Below are 25,199 nucleotides of genomic sequence, written 5' to 3'. Positions count from 1 at the left end.
TAATACTGCTGCTTCTTAGTGGAAAGAGACAGTACAAACCCACCCAAATCAAATTAGATGAAGGTTTCTAAATTAGATGAAGGTTTCTAACCATCAGAGGAGTGAAGTTCTGGAATAGCCTTGCAAGGGAAACAGTGGGGACAAAAGACCTATCTGGCTTCAAGATTAAACTCGATAAGTTTATGGAAGAGATGGTATGATGGGATAACATTATTTTGGCAATTAACTGATCTTTAAATATTCATGGTAAATAGGCCCAATGGCCTGCGATGGGATGGGATCTGAGTTACTACAAAGAATTCTTTCCTGGGTATCTGGCTGGTGAATCTTGCCCATATGCTCAGGGTTCAGCTGATCGCCATATTTTGGGGTTAGGAAGGAATTTTTCTCCAGGGCAGATTGGAAGAGGCCCTGGGAGTTTTTCGTCTTCCTCTGTAGCATGGGACACGGGTCACTTCCTGGAGGATTCTCTGCACCTTGAAGTCTTTAAACCATGATTTGAGGACTTCAATAGCTCAGACGTAGGTGAGAGGTTTATCACAGGAGTGGGTGGGTGAGATTCTGTGGCCTGCATTGTGCAGGAGGTCAGACTAGATGATCATAATGGTCCCTTCTGACCTTAATATCTAGGAAAAACCCCCAAGCAGCACAAATGAGGTTGCCAAAGCTGGGAAAGTTTTCATTTCCCTTCAAAGAATATAAATGTGAAAGGGCAGCTCTCTAAGAGTACATCTACACTACAATAAAACACCCGCAGCCGGCCCATGTAGCTAACTCAGACTCGCGAGGCTCAGGCTGTGGATTATAAAATCGCAGCATAGACATTTGGGCTCGGGCTGAACCTGGGCTCTGGGACACTGCTCTCTCATGGGATCCCTGAGCCCAAATGCCTTCACTGCAATTTTATAGCCCAGCAGCCAAAGCTTTACGAGTCTGAGTCAGCTGACACAGACCAGCCCTGGGTGTTTCATTGAACTATAGACATACTAATTATCTTTATCATTTTTGAGAGTATTGGGTATTTTATTATTTAAATAAAGACCCATGGCATTGTTCTCAGCACTAACATCGGGATGTGTTAAAATGAGGGGCTATCTACTTTAATACTATGGAAAAGAAAGTCTGAGGGCGAAAAAACAGCTTAAGCAATTTCCTAACAAATAGCAGGTACCTGGATATAGACTGCCATTAGAAACATTGCACTGAAAGGTCTGTAATGGTGCTGCCATGGCACTAGAAACACACACACACACACACACACACACCCACCCATAATAAGCTCTGTGTTTCTAGGTGCTTACTGCATTGAAAAGGTCAGTTTCCCAACAGTCATTGGAGAGGTGTAGATTTGGATTTAATAAGCAGTGCATACCATCCGTTAATAATGCCTTTAAGAGCAACTACCCACAGTGCAGGAGATGGCAGAGGCTTTAAAAATGGACCAGTGAGAATGTTTTTGCAGATATCAAGGCGGTGCGGAGGAAGCAGGCAACCTTTTTATTTGGCAACTATTATGATATTTAAGTGAGTCTTAAAACTGAATTAGAATAGTTGTACCAGTTTATGCATTTGGGCTAATAAAGCCAATGTGCTGAAAAGCAGGCTCACCAAACTGACAAATCACAGAATCTGATTAATCATTGCATTATACCTAGGGCTACATCCATTGACTTCAATGGAGCTACGCCAATTTGCACCAGCTGAGGATCTGGCCCTTGTGTTGTACTGTATTAAGTGGGTGTAAACCATCACCCTTCTGATCAGGCAACATTTCTCACTTACTTGACACAGGTGAGAAAGACTACTCTAGATGCAGTGCAGTAGAGATACAGGCCCTTGATAAACAGAGAAGATTCTAAATCTGGCAGTATTAAAAGCAATAAAATGCTGGCAATGATGAAGCAATGTTCACTGAATAAAAACTCTTCAATAAGGGTTAGCAATATTAACAAACCAAGAAGTAGCTTTGCAGATAGTACTCAGTACCACTCCATCAAATGGATGGATTGTTGATATGCCATGTGACCCTGCCTCACTGGCTCAGGCTGATTAGAAAGGTGCTAGCTAAGGACATGGGTTCAGTTCCATCCTCTGCCACAGACTTCCTCTGTGAACATGGACAAGTCACTTAGTCTCTCAGTTACCAATCTGTAAAATTGACAACAATTCCCTACCTCATGAGTATGTTGCCAGGATAAACACGTTAAAGACTGAAGTGCTCAGATAGCACAGTGATAGGGGCTACAAAGTATCTAAGTTAAGTTAGTCTAATGGCTAGAGTTTTCATTTTTTATTTTGGTCTTGAAGGCCTCTTATCCAAGGGTTCTTCACAGCAGCTGGAGCTAGCTGCCAGAATACATACCTAGGACCTCGGATGGGATTATACTTGGGTGGCTAGCCTGTGCCACCACATCCACACTGCTATTTATAGCATACTAGCTTGAGCACAGCCAGCATGTATGTTTAACCACACTGGGAATCACGCCTCCCAACTGCCGTGCAGACATATCCTTACTTTGAGCCACATTGGGTCAAATTTGACCCGATCTGGTCTCTAAAGCCATACCAACAACTTGACACCTCTGTTTATTTGCACTCACTACTTCACAAGCACAAACCGCTTGTAGGCACAAATAAACAAATTTGGACAGCTAATGAACTGATTATTCACAGAAATCATATACTTGAAGGTCTGTTGTTGGCACCCACAAGAGTGCTCTCTCAAAAATGTGGCCACATGCAACTGCAGTATGTTTGCAATTTTAGAAACTCCAATCTCACTTATGTTATGTTAGACTGAGGTTTTAATGATTCCATGGCTTTCACAGAGAAGCTTTTATGTATAAAACAGCCTCAGGACAGTCCCTGTGGTGCTATGATTTCAGTCTGGTTGATACCTACTATCCTCAGTGTTTAAGGGGAAAGAGGTCACTCCTCTCACAGATCGCAGCTTTTCTCATCTGTCTTCTTAAAATTACCCACTCAGTAAGTGAAATTGTTGTTTCTGCCCATGTAGCAACCTCTGTTTTCCGAGAGGGGGAGGATACATTTCCTAAGAGCTTGCAGTTTAATAATCCCTTAGGGCAAGACCCTACCTTCCTCAGCCACATTGGATCACATATACTGCAGTCTTAAATATCTGTTCTTGTTCTCCCCGACATGTTTTGAGATATTGTGGAAAAACTTGTATAAATTCTTTGCTTTTGCCCTAAAAAAAAAAAGATTTTTTGAGGCCTAGCTCTCACTGGAATGCACAATTAAATCCCATGAGAAACAAATAACTGGAGGCCCATAGCAGCCAGCATTGAGAGATGTAGGTTAAATTACCTTTGGCAACAGTTTAGCCTAGGCACCTCTACAAAAGGGAGCTGTGAACGCTGTCTGCATTGTTAATCCACAGGTACCATCATTAAGATAATCAGGCAGGCAAAGAATGGCCAAGTCCTGAGGGTCAGAAACAGAAATGGCTACATAATAAAAAAGGTTTATTTATTCTACTGGTTTATGTTACTAGAACCCATTAATAGAATAAGCAGCAAATTATACAGTTACCCCATAAACGTCACTATGCTGGCGTTTGATGTGATGAAGTGAGCTGTAGCTCACGAAAGCTTATGCTCAAATAAATTTGTTAGTCTCTAAGGTGCCACAAGTCCTCTTTTTCATTTTGCAGATATAGACTAACAGCTGCTACCTCTGAAACCTGTCACTATGCTGAAAGTTAAACAGAGGGTAGTATTTATTAAACAAGCTTTAGGCCAATAATCTTACAATTTCATGCATGATTTTGACATGCTTTCAAGAATGTGCATTTTTCTAAGGATATTCTTTTGAGAGTCACTATCATGTAGTGACATTAATTAGTTTCCACGTTGCTGACCAGAGTAATGCAAAACACAGATAACTGTAGCAAGTTGAGAACGAAAGCTCCTCCTCACCTATACATTGAAGAGTTCTGGATTTCCTATGGTGAATTCACAAGCAGAAAAGAAAATTGCCTACCTTTAACATCAACAAACAACATTCATCAAAACTGCAACTTTCATGTCTCAGCTGTTGTTTTAACATTGGCTTTGGCAACATCTCTAACGCAAAAAACTGTAGAGAAACTGATGATCAAACTTTTGGAAAGGAAAAAAATAACCACTTGAGGTCAGAGACCAAGCATGGCAAATTTTCTGCCCAAAAGGTAAACGTTTCACAAAATAAGTATCTAAAAGCAGTGGTTCCTGGTTTGCAACCTTAAACACAGTGGATGCTACCAGCACCTATTTGCAATACCTATATGACTGCTCTGACACTTGGTTGGATACTATAAATCCCTGTCCTCTGACTGGTTAACTACCCTCACAACTCTCCCAGCCACAAGCCAACAGAAAACATGGTGTACTCAGCTTCTGATCCTTTCCTCACGGTGTCCAAATGCAGTTTGCTAGGTCCAAAATGCTGTATGCCTTTTTTTCCTCTATGGTTTGTTTAAAATAATACCCACTTTGACTCTGCCAAAGAAGAGTATCAAAGGGAAAAATGTAAAAATAAGTTTCACTTGCACACAAAGACGTCTCAGCAGATCAGGAGTACAAAAAGAGTTGTACATAGTAAGCTATTGACCATATCAAATATTAACACAGATTGTAAAGTCACTGAGACATGGTATCAGCTTGCCTAGTGCTTCTTAACTATCTATAGGTTCAGTCAGTTTCAGAATACTGGGGAGCTGTGGTTTAGTCAGAACAGGCCATTAATCTCTGCATCCTCAATTTTAATCCAGCCATGAGCAAACTGATTGAAAATCATTCTAACCACATGACCAGAAAAAGCTCCTAAGCAGCGTTCTCTAACCGACCTGAATCCTTGCAGTGAGGTTACTGTTTAATGACACTGTTCACAGAAAACCCATCTTCCTTTTCTGCCTAATACCCAGCAAACCTGGAGCCAAGAAGGTCTGGCAGAGTATTATCTCGCCTAGTTTTAATCCTATTGCTGTCAACTAAGGTCTGATTTGGGAGGGTTGTTATTTTAAATTTCATTTCAGTTTCTGTTCACAAAGCTTGCTTTGTTTCCCCAACTGAAAACCCACCACACATTTCATTTGGGGAAAACGAATCCATAGTTAAAAAGAAAAGGAGTACTTGTGGCACCATAGAGGCTAACAAATTTATTTGAGCATAAGCTTTCGTGAGATACAGCTCACTTCATCGGATGTATTTGGTGGACAATACAGAGGGGAGATTGATATACACACACAGAAAACATGAAACAATGGGTTTATCATACACACTGTAAGGAGAGTGATCACTTAAACCATTACCAGAAAGGGGGGGGAGGAAGGAGGAAAACCTTTCATGGTGACAAGCATGGTAGGCTATTTCCAGCAGTTAACAAGAATATCTGAGGAACAGTGGGGGGCGGGGTGGGGGGGAGAAATACCATGGGGAAATAGTTTTACTTTGTGTAATGACTCATCCAATCCCAGTCTCTATTCAAGCCTAAATTAATTGTATCCAGTTTGCAAATTAATTCCAATTCAGCAGTCTCTCGCTGGAGTCTGTTTTTGAAGGTTTTTTTTTTTGTTGAAGGATAGCCACCCTCAGGTCTGTAATCGAGTGACCGGAGAGATTGAAGTGTTCTCCAACTGGTTTTTGAATGTTATAATTCTTGACGTCTGATTTGTGTCCATTCATTCTTTTACGTGAGGACAAAGTCACAAAGTTCAGCCACCAGGAACAGTATCCCCAATAATGTCACGGCTAACCTGGTGGCTGAACTTTGTGACTTTGTCCTCACCCATAACTATTTCACATTTGGGGACAATCTATACCTTCAAATCAGCGGCACTGCGATGGGTACCCCCATGGCCCCACAGTATACCAACATTTTTATGGCTGACTTAGAACAATGCTTCCTCAGCTCTCATCCCCTAATGCCCCTACTCTACTTGCGCTACATTGATGACATCTTCATCATCTAGACCCATGGAAAAGAAGCCCTTGAGGAATTCCACCAGGATTTCAACAATTTCCATCCCACCATCAACCTCAGCCTGGACCAGTCCACACAAGAGATCCACTTCCTGGACACTACGGTGCTAATAAGCGATGGTCACATAAACACCACCCTATATCGGAAACCTACTGACCGCTATTCCTACCTACATGCCTCTAGCTTTCATCCAGATCATACCACATGATCCGTTGTCTACAGCCAAGCTCTACGATATGACCGCATCTGCTCCAACCCCTCAGACAGAGACAAACACCTACAAGATCTCTATCATGCATTCCTACAACTACAATACCGACCTGCTGAAAGAAGAAACAGATTGACAGAGCCAGAAGAGTACCCAGAAGTCACCTACTACAGGACAGGCCCAACAAAGAAAATAACAGACCACCACTAGCCATCACCTTCAGCCACCAACTAAAACCTCTCCAACACACCATCAAGGATCTACAACCTATCCTGAAGGACGACCCATCACTCTCACAGATCTTGGGAGACAGACCAGTCCTTGCTTACAGACAGCCCCCCAGTCTGAAGCAAATACTCACCAGCAACCACACACCACACAACAGAACCACTAACCCAGGAACCTATCCTTGCAACAAAGCCCATTGCCAACTCTGTCCACATATCTATTCAGGGGACACCATCATAGGGCCTAATCACATCAGCCACACTATCAGAGGCTCATTCACCTGTGCATCTACCAATGTGATATATGCCATCATGTGCCAGCAATGCCCCTCTGCCATGTACACTGGTCAAACTAGACAGTCTCTACGTAAAAGAATAAATGGACGCAAATCAGACGTCAAGAATTATAACATTCAAAAACCAGTTGGAGAACACTTCAATCTCTCTGGTCACTCGATCACAGACCTAAGAGTGGCTATACTTCAACAAAAAAGCTTCAAAAACAGACTCCAACGAGAGACTGCTGAATTGGAATTAATTTGCAAACTGGATACAATTAACTTAGGCTTGAATAGAGACTGGGAATGGATGAGTCATTACACAAAGTAAAACTATTTCCCCATGTTATTTCCCCCCCCACCCCACCCCCCACTGTTCCTCAGATATTCTTGTTAACTGCTGGAAATAGCCTACCTTGCTTGTCACCATGAAAGGTTTTCCTCCTTTCCCCCCCTGCTGCTGGTGATGGCTTATCTTAAGTGATCACTCAAATGCATCCGATTAAGTGAGCTGTAGCTCACGAAAGCTTATGCTCTAATAAATTTGTTAGTCTCTAAGGTGCCACAAGTACTCCTTTTCTTTCTCCTTACAGTGTGTACGATAAAACCCATTGTTTCATGTTCTCTGTGTGTGTGTGTGTGTGTGTGTGTGTGTGTGTGTGTGTGTGTGTGTGTGTGTGTGTGTGTGTGTGTGTGTGTGTGTGTGTGTGTGTGTGTGTGTGTGTGTGTGTGTGTGTGTGTGTATATAAATCTCCCCTCTGTATTTTCCACCAAATGCATCCAATGAAGTGAGCTGTAGCTCACGAAAGCTTATGCTCAAATAAATTTGTTAGTCTCTCAGGTGCCACAAGTACTCCTTTTCTTTTTGCGAATACAGACTAACACAGCTGCTACTCTGAAATCTGTTCCCCTTGTAGGTTCTTATAGACTTAGGACATACTGGTTCCTGAGATAGTCATGTGATATAATCTTATCATCTGATGACTGATGTAAGGTCATCTAAGACCTACTGCACTCATTGGCTCCCAATGGAATTATCTGGATATAGGTAAATCAATCACTGAAAGGCAGACCTTTTAAAGGGGGGAGGGGCTATATTCAATTGTAAATTACTTCAGTCTCAAATCTGAGCCACAGTTATTTTCTCAGGGGCACTTTTTAAAAAACAAACAAATGATGTTAATGGTAGTGTTAAAGATGCCTTTTTTGTCATATTCAAGCAAAAAGATACATTTTAACTTTTAAAACATGAAGACATTGCCCTAGTTATAAGCAAAGGCGTGAGGGAGATAAAAATGGGAGTGCTGAGAATAACTCTGCCTGAACTATGCTTGCAAAATCTAGCCTTGCATAAAACTGGCAGGAGGTTTTTACACATAGACTACAGAACTGTAACTAAATGCACAAATGCATGTTTGGCCAGCAATGTCAAGTGAGGTAAGTGCAAATTTTGCAGGCTCACAGTTTTGACAATCTGGCCGATAAATGTTTTATTTAAAAAAAAAAAAAGGTAAAAATTGAGATTACAGTTTTGTTCATATTAACCACTACTGTGTTACCAGTCATTTCTCTGCATTATAATTTTTTGCTTCTTTTAGTTTCTGGTACAGTCAAGAGAAAAATGGTACGCATTTCATTGGCAGCCTCTATCAAGTTAGAGTTAAACTACAGTTAATACATTTGTTTTAAAATTTTGAATGCACACCTGCTCCTGCCACATTAGTGACACTAGAATAGTCTAGATCTTCACCTGATATGGAATCCAGAGTTTACTTTGTTTAATCAAAGTATAGTTTCTGCAGAACTTCAGTGGTTTGATCAAGGATGGTGCAAATTCCTTTTTACATCAAATCATACAAGTGTAGAACTGGAAGGGACCTCAATAGGTCATCTAGTCCAACCCCCTGCACTCAAGGTAGGACTATGTAATAACTAGACGATTCCCGATAGGTGTTTGTCTAACTTGTTCTTAAAAACCTCCAATGACAGAGGTCTACAGCTTCCCTAGGCAATTTATTCCAGTGCTTAACTACCCTGACAGTTAGAAAGCTTTTCCTAATGTCTAGCCTGAACTTCCCTTGCTGCAATTTAAGTCCATTGCTTCTTGTCCTATCCTCAGAGGACAAGGAGAACAAGTTTTCACTCTCCTCCTTGTAACAATCTTTTATGTACTTGAAAACTGTGAATGCCCCCCTCCGTTTTCTCTTCCCCAGTTTAAACAAAGCCAATTTTTTCAATCTTTACTCGTAGGTCATATTTTTATTGCTCTCTGCTGGACTTTCTCCAATTTATCCACATCTTTCCTGAAACGTGGCACCCAGAACTGGACACAATACTCCAGCTGATGCCTTAATAGCATGGAATAGAGTGCAAGAATTACTTCGTGTGTCTTCCCTGAACGAGCACTTCAAAAGAATTTATATTATTTATAATTATGTTTATTATTCTTACGCCTCGATCCAGCACAGCACTTAAGCATGTGCTTAAGTACCATCAACCTCAATGTGAATTAAGCATATGCTTAAGTGTTCTTCTGTTTCTGGGAGTTAGTGCAGGCACAATAAAAGGTAGATGAAGATAACTATTTTTAGGATACTACCATAAAAAACTCACTCAAGGCTACCTATTAAAAATAAATCATTATTTATTACTCTATTTTGCATCCCATTCTTCACCAAGTTAAATACCTGTGACTCTAGGGCAAAGTCACAATTACACGAGAAGTCTAGACTGGCAAAGATGTATTCCTAACAACTAGCATGGAGAGTGCCAGAAGGGTACTGAGGATAAAAAAAATATGTACCTGCAGGTAACTTAAATTCTGTCTGCAATTACTAAGTGCCACGTGGCATCCTCAGGTTGATCTGAACAGAGTGGAGAAGTCTGTGGAATCTTTATAGATCACTCTGTTTTCCATCAGGAATGAAAACATATTACACAATGAGAAACTGCCCATTAAAATTGCCCTTAAAACGTGTGAAGATTATAGTAAGAGTTATTCAAAGGGAAAATTAGATGAATACACTGGAAACTGGCTACTAGGAAATATAGATATCATGGGTGAAATCCAGGCCATAGTAAAGTTAATGGGCAAAACTCCAAATGCCATAGGCTTCAAGGTGATCAGCATTTCACCACAGAATATTAATTTACATTCATGTGCATGGAACGATTATGATTATAATATATTATTATGTGATTATATTGATATCTAAAAAAATCTGTTGGTCAGCAAGTACAATGTTAATGGAACAAAGACTGGAAGAGAATAATTTAGGCCCTGATTCTCTATAATTCTATACATTCTGCTGTCATTTACACCTGTGCAAAGGAGGAGTCAAACACTACAAAATCTGAATGATAATGGCTTAAATAGAATTTTAAATGATGCATAAACTTTGTACATGCTCCCCCCCGCCCCCAACAGGAATGAATTTCACCTTAATAGCTCTTGTTCTACATCAGGGGGCAGGGGCAGATGTAGCCTCCCAATTCAATGGGTGCACTGACCCCACACTTCTTCCCCTCACCCCATTCCTTCCCTCTTCCTATCGGGGGGGGAAAGGATTTTAGGGTCTTTCCATCTCCATCCCACATCCAGCTCTGCTCACCTCTCTGTCCCACACCCACTCTGGGAAGGAGATCGCAACCTGGAGCTGGCAGGAGCACGCAGACCAGGCTGCCCTGCCCCACCCCAGAAGCGGCAAAGGCTCCCCCTCAACCTGTCCCTTCACTCGCACCCCAGCTCCCTGCCCCCTCACACCGGACAAGGAGACCAGCCCAGCTTGCCCCACCCCCAATCATTACCCCTCCTTGCTGGCTCAAGGCTTTGCAGTGGTCCCCAGAATAGCTGCCTTGGTTCCAGCAGATGGAGCAGGATCTGGGTGCTGACTGCGTTTGGCACTCCCTCTCAACAGGAGTGCTGCTTCCCACATCCAGCTAGCTTGAGGCTTCCCACAGTGCCCCGGCATCATTTTGTGAGCCCACATGGGGGCAAACTGCCCCTTTTGTCCCCCTTCCCTTTCCCCATCTGGGCAGCTTTGCCTACATGAGTATACATCCAGGCCTGATTTTCCCAGCTACAACCCTCCACCAATCAGGAGAATCAAGATAAACCTAGTTTAATGAAATATTAATGGGCCTAATTCACAATTCTGATACTTCAGCCCTACATTAGAGTAACTTAATTGACGTCAGTATCAACTAGTGTAACACAGAGAATCAAGCTCTAATGACTGCAATTATATTTGTGCGATATGAGCCCTGCTTTCATGTTGGGATTTTCCATACCCTATAGCAGGGGTGGGCAAACTTTTTGGCCCGAGGGCTACATCAGGGCTGCAAAACGGTATGGAGGGCCGGGTAAGGAAAACTATGTCCCCCCAACATCCTGGCCCCATCCCCTATCTGTCCCCTCCCACTTCCCACCCCGCTCAGAACCTCCAACACGTCCAACCCCCCCTGCTCCTTGACCCCGACCACCCCCTCCCAGGAGCAGTCACCCCTTCCCCCTCCCCCAGAACCCCATCCCCTATCCAACCCCCCCCTTCCTGTCTCCTGACCCCCCCTCTGCCCCATCCAACCGTCTCCTGACTGCCCCCTGGGACCTCCTGCCCCTTATCCAACCCCCTCCCCCTTACCATGCCACTCAGAGCAGCAGGACAGGCTTATTGGAAAGCCTGGGAGGTGGGAGGGCGCAATCTGTGCTGCTGCGCAGTGGCATAACTGCAGGGGAGGGGGAACAGCGGGGGAGGAGCCGGGGGCTAGCTTCCCCGGCCGAGAGCTCAGGGGCTAGGCACGACGGTCCCACGGGCCATAGTTTGCCCACCTCTGGCCTAGAGACAGTCATAATCCCTCATGATTTCTATAATGCATTCTGACCAGGTGTTTTTCCAGATGGTTTTCGAGAAGCTCAGGTAGTATTTTTCACCCAGTGGAATGGACAGATCCATTCAGCTATAATAGACAAAATGTACATTTTGGTGCCAAGGAAGGGAAGGGGGACGGAACTACATCTGTGATAAAATAATAGCCCTCACTCCCCGTTATCTTGCCCCTTGTGCAGCCATTCACACCTGTACAAAACAGAGCAACTTGCTTCTGTTCTAGGAGCATTTTATACCCTCTTGGCACTATACCACCTAAGTACAAGACAGTAGAAATTCAGGCCCCTTGGTTTTCAGAGGATGAGGGCTTTTCAGAAGATGAGGGCTTTTTGCCTCAGCACAGGCCAGGCCCCTTGGTTTTCCGAGTCCTCTTGACAGAATAGCTCTTTAGCTATGGAGAGTTATTTCATAGAGCAGAACAGGAAGCTGCACAAAATTACTACAGGGTCAGTCTGCAGTAACTAGCATTGTTTTTCCCTGCAGATTGCACCTCTACCCTTGCCTTGCCCCTTTTCACCCCACAATGGTAAAGCTCTCCCAGATTCCATGCCATTGCCAATCAGTTGCTGGAGTGCAGACTTCCCTCCACTCACAGAAACAAAGGGCAACACTAGGACATTAGAAATACAAAACTAAGGACTAGGGCCTGTAATTCTCTGAAGCCATTTTTATGAGGGTGTTTTAAAGAGCCAATATATCGGTTTGGTCTTCAGCCCAAATTCTGACCCTGACGGTGGCTGGGCAAACTCCCGGTACCTGTGTGAAGAATCACTGAATTCAACAGGTCCCTGTCTGTGCACAGTCAGAATCAGGGCCCGAGGCTAACCCAATAGATGGAAGTGGTGGGAGAGAGAAAATGGAGAACAGTTTAACAACATTTAAGGATTAACGCTCAACATCCCTGTTGGGTGATCTTGGGGAAGTCATTACTCCTTTGGGCCTTCTTGTCCCCAATCTGCCTGGTGAACCTTACCTTCCTTGTTTAGTACTTTGAAATCTAAGGAGAAAAGTTTACACAAAAGCTAAGTATTTATTAATAAAAGGCTTCTTTTGTTCATAACTTACCTAAAATAACACTGTGTTGATGGACCCATATCCTACAGTTCTCACTCAGACAAAACTCGTGTAGAAATCAGCGAGTTCTTCAGACTTCCTTATTCAAGGCAGAATTAGAACTCATATGTTTCGAGACTTCCATCATTCAGAATCTCTTTCTCCTGGCAACTATACTTCTCCCATCTGTAATTGAAAACTGCAGTTTCCCATGTAATAAATAACATAATTCACCTGCGAAGGAGATTGATTTCCTCTCACATAAGGACAAATGACTCACTGTCTACCAAACCTCATTTTCAGGTGGCTCTATGATAAAATGTATTTTTCCTATTCAACATGTGTGCGCAAACACACCCTTGCTCTTCATAGAGCACAGAGGACGATCTATTTCCTTTTGGCACCATGTGCAGCAAGCACAGATCAATGCTCTCTCCAGTGACCAGATCATGCCACCTCGCCAAAGCTGTGACTCCACATGGGGAAATTCCTGCAGTTACCCACCTAAGTAACCTGTTGGGAGTGCAGGAAGGAGGTATGGTTTGCCAAAAGGCTTGCCCATTCCACCTCCGTTTCAAATCACACAGCTGTCCATACACCCATGCACCTAGGGCACTAGGCATCCTGTGCTACTCCCTAACCCTCTCTCCCTGCACTGGTAAGACAGGTGCTACAGAAGCCCTGCTATCCTCGTCTCTCGACACATGACTGGAGCAAACACCCTCATTTTGAGGGGGTTTGCTGGAGCAGAGCAGGACACTGTGAAAGTTCATAGTGGGAAGGGTCAGCATAACTTCAGCAAGAAATTGCCTGCAAATCTACAAGGAGGAAGATGTCACATAAGGTGGCTCAATCTATCTCCATGGACAGCTACTGCTCCCAAAAGCTACTGATACAAGGTGGCTTCTGAGGAAAGGAATAATAATGCTTTTTAGTTTCCTTTTTCTTCCTGCAGGTGCTTAATGGGCACTTTGGACCAATAACTGCACACTTTTTCATCCACTCCACTTCTAAAAGTTTGACAACATGACCTCATATCAGGATAAATATACTGCACATCAAGGGCTGATCATATAATCTGCTGACACCTCTTGCAAAGCGCTGATCACCTTGAACTCCCATGGAAGAAGTGCAAATGGGCAATGATTATTGAGGGTGCTCCCCACCTAGCAGGGTCAGACAGATATGAACATTATTTGTTACACTATTATGTCTATTTTAATCCTCTATTTCTCAAAAGGTTTTATCTTTTAGTGAGTTATTTGCAAAATAAAAGTATAATGGTATTTTACTGTCAAATATTTACATTACAATAGGTGATACTGCATGGGAATTTAGGTTCAACATTTATTTTATTATAAAAACAAAGATTTACAAGACCTCTATAAACAGAAAATGTATTTTTTTATGGAATTTAAAGGGGGAACCCAATGACAACAGGTACTTGGTTTAGTTTTGTTTGAAGCTTTCTCCTTAGTTATCACTGAACCATTGTTTTAGAGCGCGGAAACCATAAACTGCTCATCATCTCTTTCCATTTTTCAAGCTGAGTAAAAGGCAAATACTAAACCAATAGCGCAAAGTCTAGTAGGGCCCCAAGACTATGTTGGTGGACCCCTTTATAACTAGATGGAGCCTCACTGAAGTTAGAGGTAGCGCATGGATCTGCCATGCACAGCAGTTTGCCAGATCAGGGCCAGAATCTCATTTACCCCAAAACCACTTTCCATCATTATAGCAGTGCCAAGGGGCTTTATAAAAGTGGGTGTGAAATGTTACTCTATATAGCCTCAAGCTTCCTCTAACTGATATGTCAACAATTAAGCACCTGAATTTAAGAAGAAAATTTTCCCCATGGGCATGTTACTGCCCAGTTAACCAGTGTGGAGGACTTACACTTGTCTCTGAAGCATCCAGTACTGGCCACAAGTCACAGACAGGATACTAGATTAGATTGACTAGTAGTTTGATATGATATAGCGCTTCCTATAATAATTAATATCTGCCTTTAGCACACTCCACTGGAGGACCTCAAACCACTTCATAATCAGTAATTAAATCTCACAACATCCCTGCAAGATGGCTAAATCAGCAAGAATGGTATTAGAATTAGATGGTCTCTTACTTTGGGTTGGTTTCTAAACAGTAAATCCCACCGGAAAATGCCACTGCCACATTTATAAGGAACATCATTCCTTTTTTATTTCCTATTTATTGTTACCATTACAGTTCATCTACCATAATAGACTTTTGTTTGCTAGCTGGAATTCTCAGTTGTTGACAAACCACTTTTTTTTAGTATGGTTACATTTGCACTGTAATGCCATCAAGCAATGCAAACATAACCGCACTAAAAACAGAAACAATGAATCTGAACAGTCCATTTAAATCCTTTACTTCTACTTTCTACTCCTCCAAACATGGAGTATAAATAGAATAAAGAAGGGATTCAAACAAGATAATCAATTTATCCCCATATGTCAAAGGGTTGCCATAACTATGACTCTTACCCAGCTCTGACCATGGCACAAGGGTGTAGTAAGCATACAATAAAACAAATATATAAACTTTTCTATCAGCAGTCATGTTTCAAAGGTACTGCAAGGCCTGGACACTACAGCAATTGCAAGGCCATCTAAAAACCTATTAGAATGGGATCCAAAAAGCCAAGAGAAGCACAGCTCTGATTACAAGACAAAAATGCCAAGCAGGCTTAATTTGTGATAGCCAAAGAGAAGAATTTATTTAGATTATTAGGTTCCTGAGAAACAAAATGACTCAATAGTTTTTTCCCTTTTTGGACAAGAACTAACACTGTGGCCTGCTATTTCCATTTACACCATGAAAGAGGTTCACTTCCTTCCAAAAGAATGTTAGTCATGAACAGGTCAGCAATGATTCATAGCTTAAGCTACAAAAAGCATCAGTTCTTCAACCTTTAAGCAGCAGTAATGTACAGTAACACTTTGCCAATCACACAGGAGTATTCGAAACACTAGTTTTATGGTAAGCAGGTACTCCTTGTTCATTGGTGTACAGGGAATATTCATAACACAAAAGTAAAGCTATCCACCATTTAAACCCTTGATTTAACATCTAGGTTTTTTGCTGAAGAAATAATGACTGAAACAGCTTGTGGAATCTCAAGAGCAAAACCAGAGAAACTAGCATTAGTTGAATTTGAAAACAACTGTATCTTAGAGTCAAGAATGTCTTCTACATCTATGATCACTATTAGGCCCTCCAACTAGGAAGTACTGATTATTATTTTAATTTTGTCTTGTAGGCTTGGTGTCTAATTCAGTTTCATTAACAATGAGACTGAACAGCAAGGCCAAAAGATAGTTTTAGGAACAGCAGATTTTAATCAACTTTGTTTGAGAACAATAGCAGAGATTACAGCTCTCCCCCTTTAGGTTATTTGTCTGATAGAAAACAGTTTGTTATAACACCTGCAAGATTATTCATAAACTTCTCTTTCCCATATGCTCACAGGAGCAAAAAATAAGTACATAATTTTACGAACTATCTGGTCGTGGGTTCTAGCTGGCAAGCTAATGAAACAAATAGGATAGTTGAAAATACAAAAAGGATATGAAAATATTTATAACAGACTACAAAGTCATTTCAGTAGCATTTAAAAAACAGGAGCAACTTAAAACCCTTTGAAAGAGATGAAACATCTGTGGTACTTCCAATACGAGGAGGCATTCAAAACATTTAGAGCACCAGAGGCAGAGTGGTCAAATCACACAACTAGTTACAACCTGAAAGTCTTAGGAACTGAAAGTCCTTCCTAATCCCTGCAAACATCTGGCCTCAATCCTTCGGTCTGATACGAAATGAAGGCCCCAAGTCAATGCAGATTTCCCACTAACTTCAATGGACTCCATGCAAGGCTAAGGGCCTGCCCACACACTTTAGTTTACAGGACTGGGACCCAAGAGGCCATCGTACACAGGATGCCAGAAGCTCTAAGCCATTTAACATACCAAACTAGTGGCTGTATATTCCCATTATCATTATGTCTAATGATGGCACATCAGTTGCATGTACTTCCATGTGTGCATAGTTCTTTCCCCTGAAACCTTACACTGTTTTACTTATCAGTAGCCTTCTGCCTTCACCAAAATCATGAGAAAAAGCCACTTTTGTAGAAATATCTGAGTAATTAAATTTCCATAGTTTTTGGTCCTGAACTACTGATGTACAGTACAGCAATAGCAACTAATAGACGGAACTCTTGCCTCTCACTTACCTCACTTCTACAACATTGAAATTCCACTGACTACAACTGACTTACTTCTGCAGTATACTGGTGTGGGACAGCAGTGTCAAGCCCTACAATTTTAGGTGCTCATATATAGGCCTGGAAAGGGGGCAAGCCAAGTAGGCTTTGTGTTCTCTTTGTGCTTCCCAAATCCTGGGGCCATCCAGGAGCTAATTCAACCCCCAGCACAATTCAGAGCACCTTAAGAGCTATTTTGCATTATGCCAGCTGGTAACCCCGCCCCCCCCCCCAAGAGACCATAACACCAGTTAAAGATCAGATGGCATTCAACAGTGCTCCAACACACCCTCTCTCACCTCCAGCCACACCCTCAATACCAGGGGAGGCTATAACAGTTTTAGACCACCAAGGAATTCCTCCATGTGGGAAGCCTTAGTTGCCTGCTGAATTGGTGCAAAGGTAAGGGGCCATACGTGTCTGGACAACAGCCAACTCCTAGCAAGGATGAGGCTATTCTCAGGTAAGAGTTCTGTGGGACTGCACACATTTCATTTATATGAGCTTCTCATTGACCAAGGACATTATGAGGTACTATATCACAATTACTGTATGCCATAAAGAACCTGAGTATCCAAGTTCCATGAATTTTTCTATTGAATGGATCCAAAGAGGACTTGTTTAAGCAGAAACCTGAATATGAAGGCACATGAAAACTTTTTTTTAAATGCAACATACTGCAAAGTTTTGAAAAGAGCATCTTCTATTACATTTGGTGGATAAATGTCTAAGATCATGAGAACATTACACAAGGTTTATGTAAGCGACTGTAGAAACAAACGTGGCAGCCATTATATGAGCAGCAACATCCCACCCATAGCTGTGAACATTTCATCTAATTAATCTACGGTGGCATTACACAGGAAAGGAATTTTCGCCGTGATAGCACAGACCGTAATCCCCTTGCCTTTTACTCAATGTCAGGATTATCTGCAACTCCCTTGATATAACAGCCAGAAGGAATCTTATTTTAACATCCTGTCTAAAGGACGACATCTCCATTGGCACAACATTCTGTCAATGCCATGCTATAGCATCATTAAAGGACATGAATCTATATCATCTCAATCAGACACAGACACTATTTACAAAAGCATTAGAAATGCATTGGTGTATTTTTTTAAAAAGGGTTTTCATTCCCTTCTATAAAGTTAAAATGATTTTCTTGTTCCATTAAGCCTGTTCTTATTTAATATTCACGCAATCAAAGCTCAGTTCTTTTTAAACATCTTTAAGCAGCAAAAATCCTAATTCAGTGTTTATAGAAAATAAAAATATCTACCTTAAGAACATGTGCAAACAAATATACAAACAAAAATACTTGTTTTGAAATAAATGTCACTAATTCAAATGTATATAAAAACACAATTGTTTTACTTCTGCATTCCAGTACCATTCCTCCCAGACCAATCCAAGAGATCATTAATTGAGGTACAGATAGTTAACTGATGAAAGAGGAACATCAGGTGGAAGGTGACTGATGCAATAAGAATTCATTCTTTTAAAAAAATGTATCAGTACTTCTTTTAGTAAATGAAACTCTGCTTCCTTATCTGGAACACCACTAACATGCTACCAAAATTAAAGCTGCCTGTCACAATATTTAAGATATAAATGATCTTTCCTATTAGTCTTCCTTTCCCAATCTACTCAAGCTGTCACATGGGAGGTAGGAGGTTATGACATCAGAAAGTGGCAAGCATGCGTTAAGACTGCAATCTTCATGTTAAACATGAAACAGAAGTGCATAACTGGGTAAGAAGCTATATTCAATACAATGTATATTTTGATATACATACAAAAGACTGCCTGAAATAATGTTTCATATATTTCTAGCCAAACATTTTTATTATGTTTATTAATATAAACTAGTCAACAGATGGGGTAAGGAAATCTAGCTTTCCATATTCAGCTGATGACCAACAATGTCATTTTGAATTGTAGCCTCTAGTTACGTATCGACTATGTTAAACAGGGACCAATCCAACACTCATTGAAGTTAATGGAAAGACTCACACAGGTTTACATGGACTTTGAATCAGGCCCTCAATAAGTGCAAGTGAAAGATACATGTATACAGCACCAACAGAAAAAGCAGTCTTATACTCCATTACTAAAATAATTGACAAAGAAAAAAAATGCTACAGTTAATTTAAAAATAATTTAACTTTTGTAATTTGCAAAACATGTATATCTAGAGCACTTTCCTCGGTTAGTTTATTTTTGTGATTACCATGCTGACTGCATGACAGGCTAAAAAAAATAAGGTTCTGGAATAACCTGGAATATAAAGTTCTGGAATACATGTTAATTTGGGACAAGTCTCCAGAGGATTCAAAGCCTTGTGGAACCTCAAGCATTATCAGATGATCACTGTATATGCTTCCCTAATAGGCTACAGAGCATAGTGCAAAAAGGGCAGCCGGGGCGGGGGGGGGGAAGAGAAATGAAGCATTAGTGCCAAGCAGATATCTGCAGATCTTAATCCCTCTTTCTGAGATGACAAGTACTAAGAATCCATGAAAAAGGTGGATTCCTGGGGCGGGGGGGAGAATATATGGAACTGAAGGCTAAAGGTATGTAAACATTCTGTTTGAGGTTATCCCACTGCGTTTCAGAAGCAGGGTTTTGATTTGGGTGGCAGCAGGTGGCACTGAGGAAATCAGGGGATACTATCCTGTGACCATCTCAAGATGTTAATCTTCAAAGTGACAAGAATATTCCCATGCTCACACCACGGAGTTCATTATTCCATTGCTGTTATTTTTAAAGATGACGTCTAATTTGAAAAGTGCTAGACAGCTGGCGAATCACACTGGGTTAGACAGTGAAGTGTGAGGCTTGGATGAAAGAGGCGGTGGGGTGGGGCGTTATGTCATTCTAAGGAGTGACAAGGTGGATTACCCAGACAGCACATGAGAGTGGATTAGCACAAGGGCAACCTGAGATGCTGCCTGTATGAGAGGACATATCACCCAGGTGCAGAGGGTGCCAATCTGAATGCCAGTCATACCAATGCAGGGAAAGGGGGTTGGATTACTCAGGGGGCTGATGTAGAAACTACCAGTCCAGGGGCAAGATGAGACAGGTGCAGATCATGTAAAATAAAGCAGATATTGCCAATGTGGGGAGGGGAGGAGGTTAGTGCAGGTGATGTCAATCCAGCAGTTGAGAAACTGGATTAGACCAGGAACTGGTGCACGGAGTGCCAGTTGGTACAAGGACTGGTAGCGTGAGCTGGTGCAGATGTGACCGTCACTGAGGAGCTACAAGTTTTGCTAAGCGCTCCTGGCTCTGCACTGAGGACCAGCGGGATCTCCCTCCCTGCAATGGAATAGCTGATGCTGTCAGAGTTCCCATTCACAGGCTTATGCAATGACTCCAGGGTAGAGGCAGCCTGCAGGGAAGAGAAGCAGATCAGGCAGCTTGGATCCCCCTGGTGCCATCCCAAACTAGAAAACTGGCTAGCTCCCCCACAGTTGCTCCTGAAATACAATTATTCCAGCATGACTGACCTGACAAATTAACCAGCTAACCAGGGCTTCTGAAGTAGAAAAGCTTATTTTCCCCAAGAATAAACTGCTCTAATCATTAACAGTAGATCCCCTGCCATGCCTATTCATTAATTGGACAGGCTCTGGTGACAACCTTAATTACCTGACTTCTGCAGAATGGTAGAGATCTTTGCAATCTTGAAACTAAAGAGTCTGAAACAGGATTCCCAGCCATACTGTTGGAGATTTTTTTAAAATCCTTTTACAGCACACACACACAAACACACACACGCACTGTAAACCTTTATTAAATATACTGCTCACTACCATTCCTTCTTTTGCAACCCCTAAAAAACGTAGCACACCAGAACATGAAAACTGTGCCAGTGAACTGCAATCCTTTTAAAACCCCCAGATCAACTGAGATTTAGCTCTGTAAAAGCCACGACATGCTGGGATTACTGCAATGTAGCAATTAATTATTGCAATCACTGTGTGTTAGGAATGACTACCAGCGTGCTACCAAACACTGCAATTAATTATTGCAACCAATGCACCGTAATTAATACGCTGCTATCAGAGTAAAGAGTGGGGCAAAAGGCACCTAACAAATCTCTCAAACTAATTTAGCCACAATAAGCACTGCTATTTTTTATTGTATTTCTCGCATTTCTACGGACGGTGAAACCCGAATACAACGCCTGGTATTTCACCCCACATGTTCGCCGCGTACCTGAAATGCAGACGATGAAATTGGCTTGCAGAAGAAAAAGCACCTCCCAAACAATTTCCATCCTCCGATTCTCATGCCAAGTGCATCCCTCGGCGAAAAGAAATAACAAAGATCAATATCGCAGTTTGAAGGATCCCAGCAAATCTCCTTGCGGACTTGCAGACTGTATTCCCCAGATGTGCTGACAACACATGTCCGAGCTCTCTCTCTGCGCGGCTCAAGCGAGATCCCTTCCCTTCCTTCGCCCTCCAAAAAAGACCAAGAAGAAGGTAACCACCAGCCCTGGACTCTTCCTCCAGGAGTGAGACAAAAATCCACCAGATCTCCCAACAAGACATAGACAACAAACGCCAGCTGATCCGGTCCGGAGAGTCTCTATTCCAGGGCAGCTAGCTGCAAGTTACCCCCAAACTCCGCACGACTCACCGGGGCACTGCCACAAAGCCCCATGCCGGGGGAGGAAGGTGGGTTTCCTCTCCTGCTTCTACAAAGTGATCAGAAGGAGATTAATACACGTTGCTACGCATAAGGCCCCCCCCCCATGCGTGTTATTTCACGTACATAACACGGACTAGAGAACACAACATCATAGCCCGCTTCTCCTTCCAAAACGCTGTGGCTCCTGTAATTCCCCTTCCAGCAAACGAGATCTTCCGCAATGCAACTGCAGGGGTCGTTCTTCCCACGTCTACGGATTTCCCCTCGCCTTGTTTCCAAGCTAGAGGGGAAATCACGTCGGGGGCAGAAACAACAGACTGGTGGGGTTCGCCTCCAATCTCTGATTTGCATTTACCAGTTTGTTCAGGTTAATGAAGCCACCAAAGCACCAAGCGAAAAAACAACGTGGCTTGGTGGGGTTTCATTTTATTTTAAATACATACACGCGCCCCCAGATGAAAACCTGCTCCTTTTGGTCTCCGTGGCGAAAGGGCAGGCAGCGGTGGGGTGCAGCTGAGTGCAATGAGGTTAAGCTGACAGGGTGCAAACGTGCAAAGGGAAATGTGCGATTGTATTTTAAAAGTTATTTAAAACAAAAACAAGCAAGTTTGCACAAGTTGGAGTGCGAATAGATGGCAAGAGGATGCAGCCAGGAGTTAGCAAAAACTGGTTGCATTGCAGCGGATAGATGATTGCTTTCCTGAATCCACATTACTTCTACGTAATTGATCCTCCCCCTCCCTTATACAAATACACACACAATTTTAGTGCAACCTTTTACTTACCCGCGCAAAAACGTCCGTCCTTTCCCCCCTCAGCTCATGTGGGATGGGGAACTCCTGCCTGCAGCCCCCAAAATAAAGAGGTCAAGCAGCTTGCTGCAGCCCACTCCCCCGACTCCTGTGGAGAACTTACAGCACAATCACGCTGTTATTAGGGCTGGGACGCCTTCTCACGGAGGGGAACCTTTTTGCTTTGGGCTGCAGGATCCTCCCCGCCTGCGACGCTCTCAGCAGAGCTCACAGGAGCTTGGCGAGGCAGCGCGCGCCCAGGCGCGAGCCGGCGGGCGAGGCAGGCAGCGTTCCAGCCGGGTAGGCGGCGCGCGAGAAAGCGGCCGCCCCAGGTTAGCCGCTAGGGCTGGAATAGCTCAGCTGCCTTTGGGGCGGGGGGGCCACGACCGCAGAGGGGAGGGTGGAGAACGGCGGTAGGAGATCATCCCTGCTGCAACCTCGGCTCTTTATACGGCACAGTCCAAAAGCTTCTTCCCCCTTTATCTTAAAATATGTACTAGTTGGTGTTGCAAAATAAATAAATACACGAATAATAGCGTCACCGTATTGTTCTACGGGGAGGAGTAGGGCGGGAAACGGAGACAGTGTTAAAAAGCCCGGGGGGGGGGGGGGGGGGGGGGGGGGGGGGGGGCAGCAATTTAACAGATTCCGGGAGACCGAGGATGCATGAGGCGCTGTTTGGGTTATATATGAAGCGGCAAACGAAGTGCAGGTGTGCAGGAGTGATATTGCATTAGGCTTCCGCCTACCTTTGATGCACGCATGATGGATTGATCATAGGATGAGGGAAGGAAGTGGGCTTTGGGTAATAACACAAAATCCCAGCTCAGGGCAGGTGCGCAGAGGTGATATTGCAAATACTCCAGCTGAGGATGCTTATATAGAGAGAATTGATCATACAAAGGGCGAGGGAAAGAGAAGAGACGGGCAGCATTGAGTTAGAAATCCTAAATTGGGGCAGGTGTGCAGAGGTGATATTGCAAATATTTCAGATAAGGCGCCATGCATAATGGATTGAGTATAGGATTGGGGGTTATAAATAAAGCTCCAAGCACAGGCTGTCATTGTTAAATGGATCTTTGATCGCTTTTTAGTAGCAAACTGTGCATGTCTCGATTGCAGACTGAGATAGTGGGGAGTCTTTGGGTAAGAGCTTTCCAATCTCAGACAGGTGGTTATTTGCATGGACATTGAAGAAAAACTGGTCTAGATTCTTTCCAGAGTAAGAACAATTACTCTGGATCTGGCTTATGCCTTCTTTTTTTTTTAAAGAAGGTAGGAGCCTTTCAGATTCATCTTTCTAGTATTACTTTGCTGAAGACACATCAGGAACAAGTAATAATTATTATGGGGTTTTGAACCTGAGTTTGCAAAATATTTTGTTGTGTGTTTGTTCTGTCTTCAGAAAATGTTGCATCTTACTTAAATTTTTGGTTTTTCAATTTTTTTTTCCCTGCCAGGAAAAAATAACTTCAAGTTGAATTGTAGAGGGAAAGTACCAGCTTCTGTCTATTTTGCTATGCTGGTCATGTTTATGAATGCCTTAAGAGAAACTCAGCAAACATTTCCTGTCTCTGCAATGAACATTTGTTTAGAGATGTTTCCACAGTCCTCTAATTTGAAGGTTCATTCAGATTAACGTTCCAAATCTTTAGATTTGGCTGTTAACCTCCTTTTGGGCTTTCCTGGATCACTTCTTGCAATGTCATCAAGGTTCAGAACAAAATAATTGCTTGGAACATGTCCCAGTGTTCAAAGTCAGACTTTCTGAAATAAGTCAGAGCTTTCTGTGGATGAAGATCCACAAGGATTACAGTAGGTTGACTTATCAGAAGATCCTTAAACAGGACATTAACTTGCATAGCATAGGAGTCAGAGACAGACTAGCACAGCCAGTTTCTTGGCTTGGTACCTAGACTCCCTACCACCTCAAGCCAAGGCCCCTTTTAAAGATTGGGGAACTGACCCACAGAGTGGCTCAGTGACTTGCCCAAAGTTATACAGAGAGCTATAGCACACCAAGGACTTGAACCCAGGTCTCCCATTTCATAGGCTTGTGCTCTGACCACTGCACCATCCTTCCTCTCTATTGTCACTCATTGACGCCCCTCAAAAACAAGGCATTGGCTACTTCTATTCGCTTGTGTTTAAGACTTTGGATGGGGTAACGCTGGATTCAGTTCCTGCCTTGCCACACAGTTCCTGTGTGAGCTCAGACAAGTCTTTTCATCGCTCTGTGCCTCAGCTTCCCAACTGTAAAATGGGAATGTTAACACTTCTCTATCTCACAGGGGTGCAGGGAGGATAGAGCCCTACATTTGGGAAGCCACCCTATATTGGAGTGATAGCCTGCAGAGTGAACATCTCTGCTGTCTCTTCTTAACTGAAGCAGCCAGTCAAGGAATCTCAAATTTTCGGTTTACTCCATGGGTTTGTTTTTTTGGTGGCTTTTTTTAAAGGGGGTGGTATTCCAGTAGTGCCTCAAATCCCTAACCAGCTTTGAGCCCTTACTGTACTAATCACTAAACCAACAACATGGAAGACTCTCCCTGCCCTAAAGAACTTGCTAGACAATCTAAAAGAAGGACAAACAGCGAGGGCAGATGACAAATAAATAGGTAAACAGTCAAAGGAAAAGATCTTCTAAGTTGTCATTTCTCCTCAGTCCCTCTCCCTTTCCCCCATAATAAACATCTTCCCTCACATATCCCTCTACCTAGCTCCCACAGAAAATCTCCATCACTGCTGTTTGTGAATACAATTCCATGACAGAAAATGTCACTGCTGCCCAATTGAATCACATGAGTTGCTATAGTTGGAA

General features: G+C 42.7%; 1 protein-coding gene across 4 annotated transcripts in view; it reads right to left on the bottom strand.

The window, feature by feature from the left end:
* Positions 1–22,927, bottom strand: part of CA10 (carbonic anhydrase 10) — a 343,800-nt gene extending 320,873 nt beyond the window's left edge. Inside the window, exons 1-2 of one of the 4 annotated variants that reach the window (XM_043496470.1) lie at positions 22,373–22,927; positions 21,150–21,633 (exon numbers count right to left, since the gene is read on the bottom strand). In XM_043496470.1, coding sequence (XP_043352405.1) covers positions 21,150–21,210 — 61 coding nt within the window. In that variant the 5' untranslated portion in view covers positions 21,211–21,633; positions 22,373–22,927. Of the gene's footprint in view, positions 1–21,149; positions 21,634–21,710; positions 22,254–22,372 lie in introns of those variants that run through there. The other 3 variants (XM_038371154.2, XM_038371155.2, XM_043496471.1) reach the window with 3 other exon arrangements.
* Between the last annotated feature and the right edge of the window lie 2,272 nt (positions 22,928–25,199).

Source organism: Dermochelys coriacea, chromosome 14 (assembly GCF_009764565.3).
Source record: "Dermochelys coriacea isolate rDerCor1 chromosome 14, rDerCor1.pri.v4, whole genome shotgun sequence".
NCBI classification, from domain to species: Eukaryota; Metazoa; Chordata; order Testudines; family Dermochelyidae; genus Dermochelys; species Dermochelys coriacea.
Note: the sequence above shows the minus strand (reverse complement) of the source record. Positions and strands in the feature narration are given on the sequence as shown.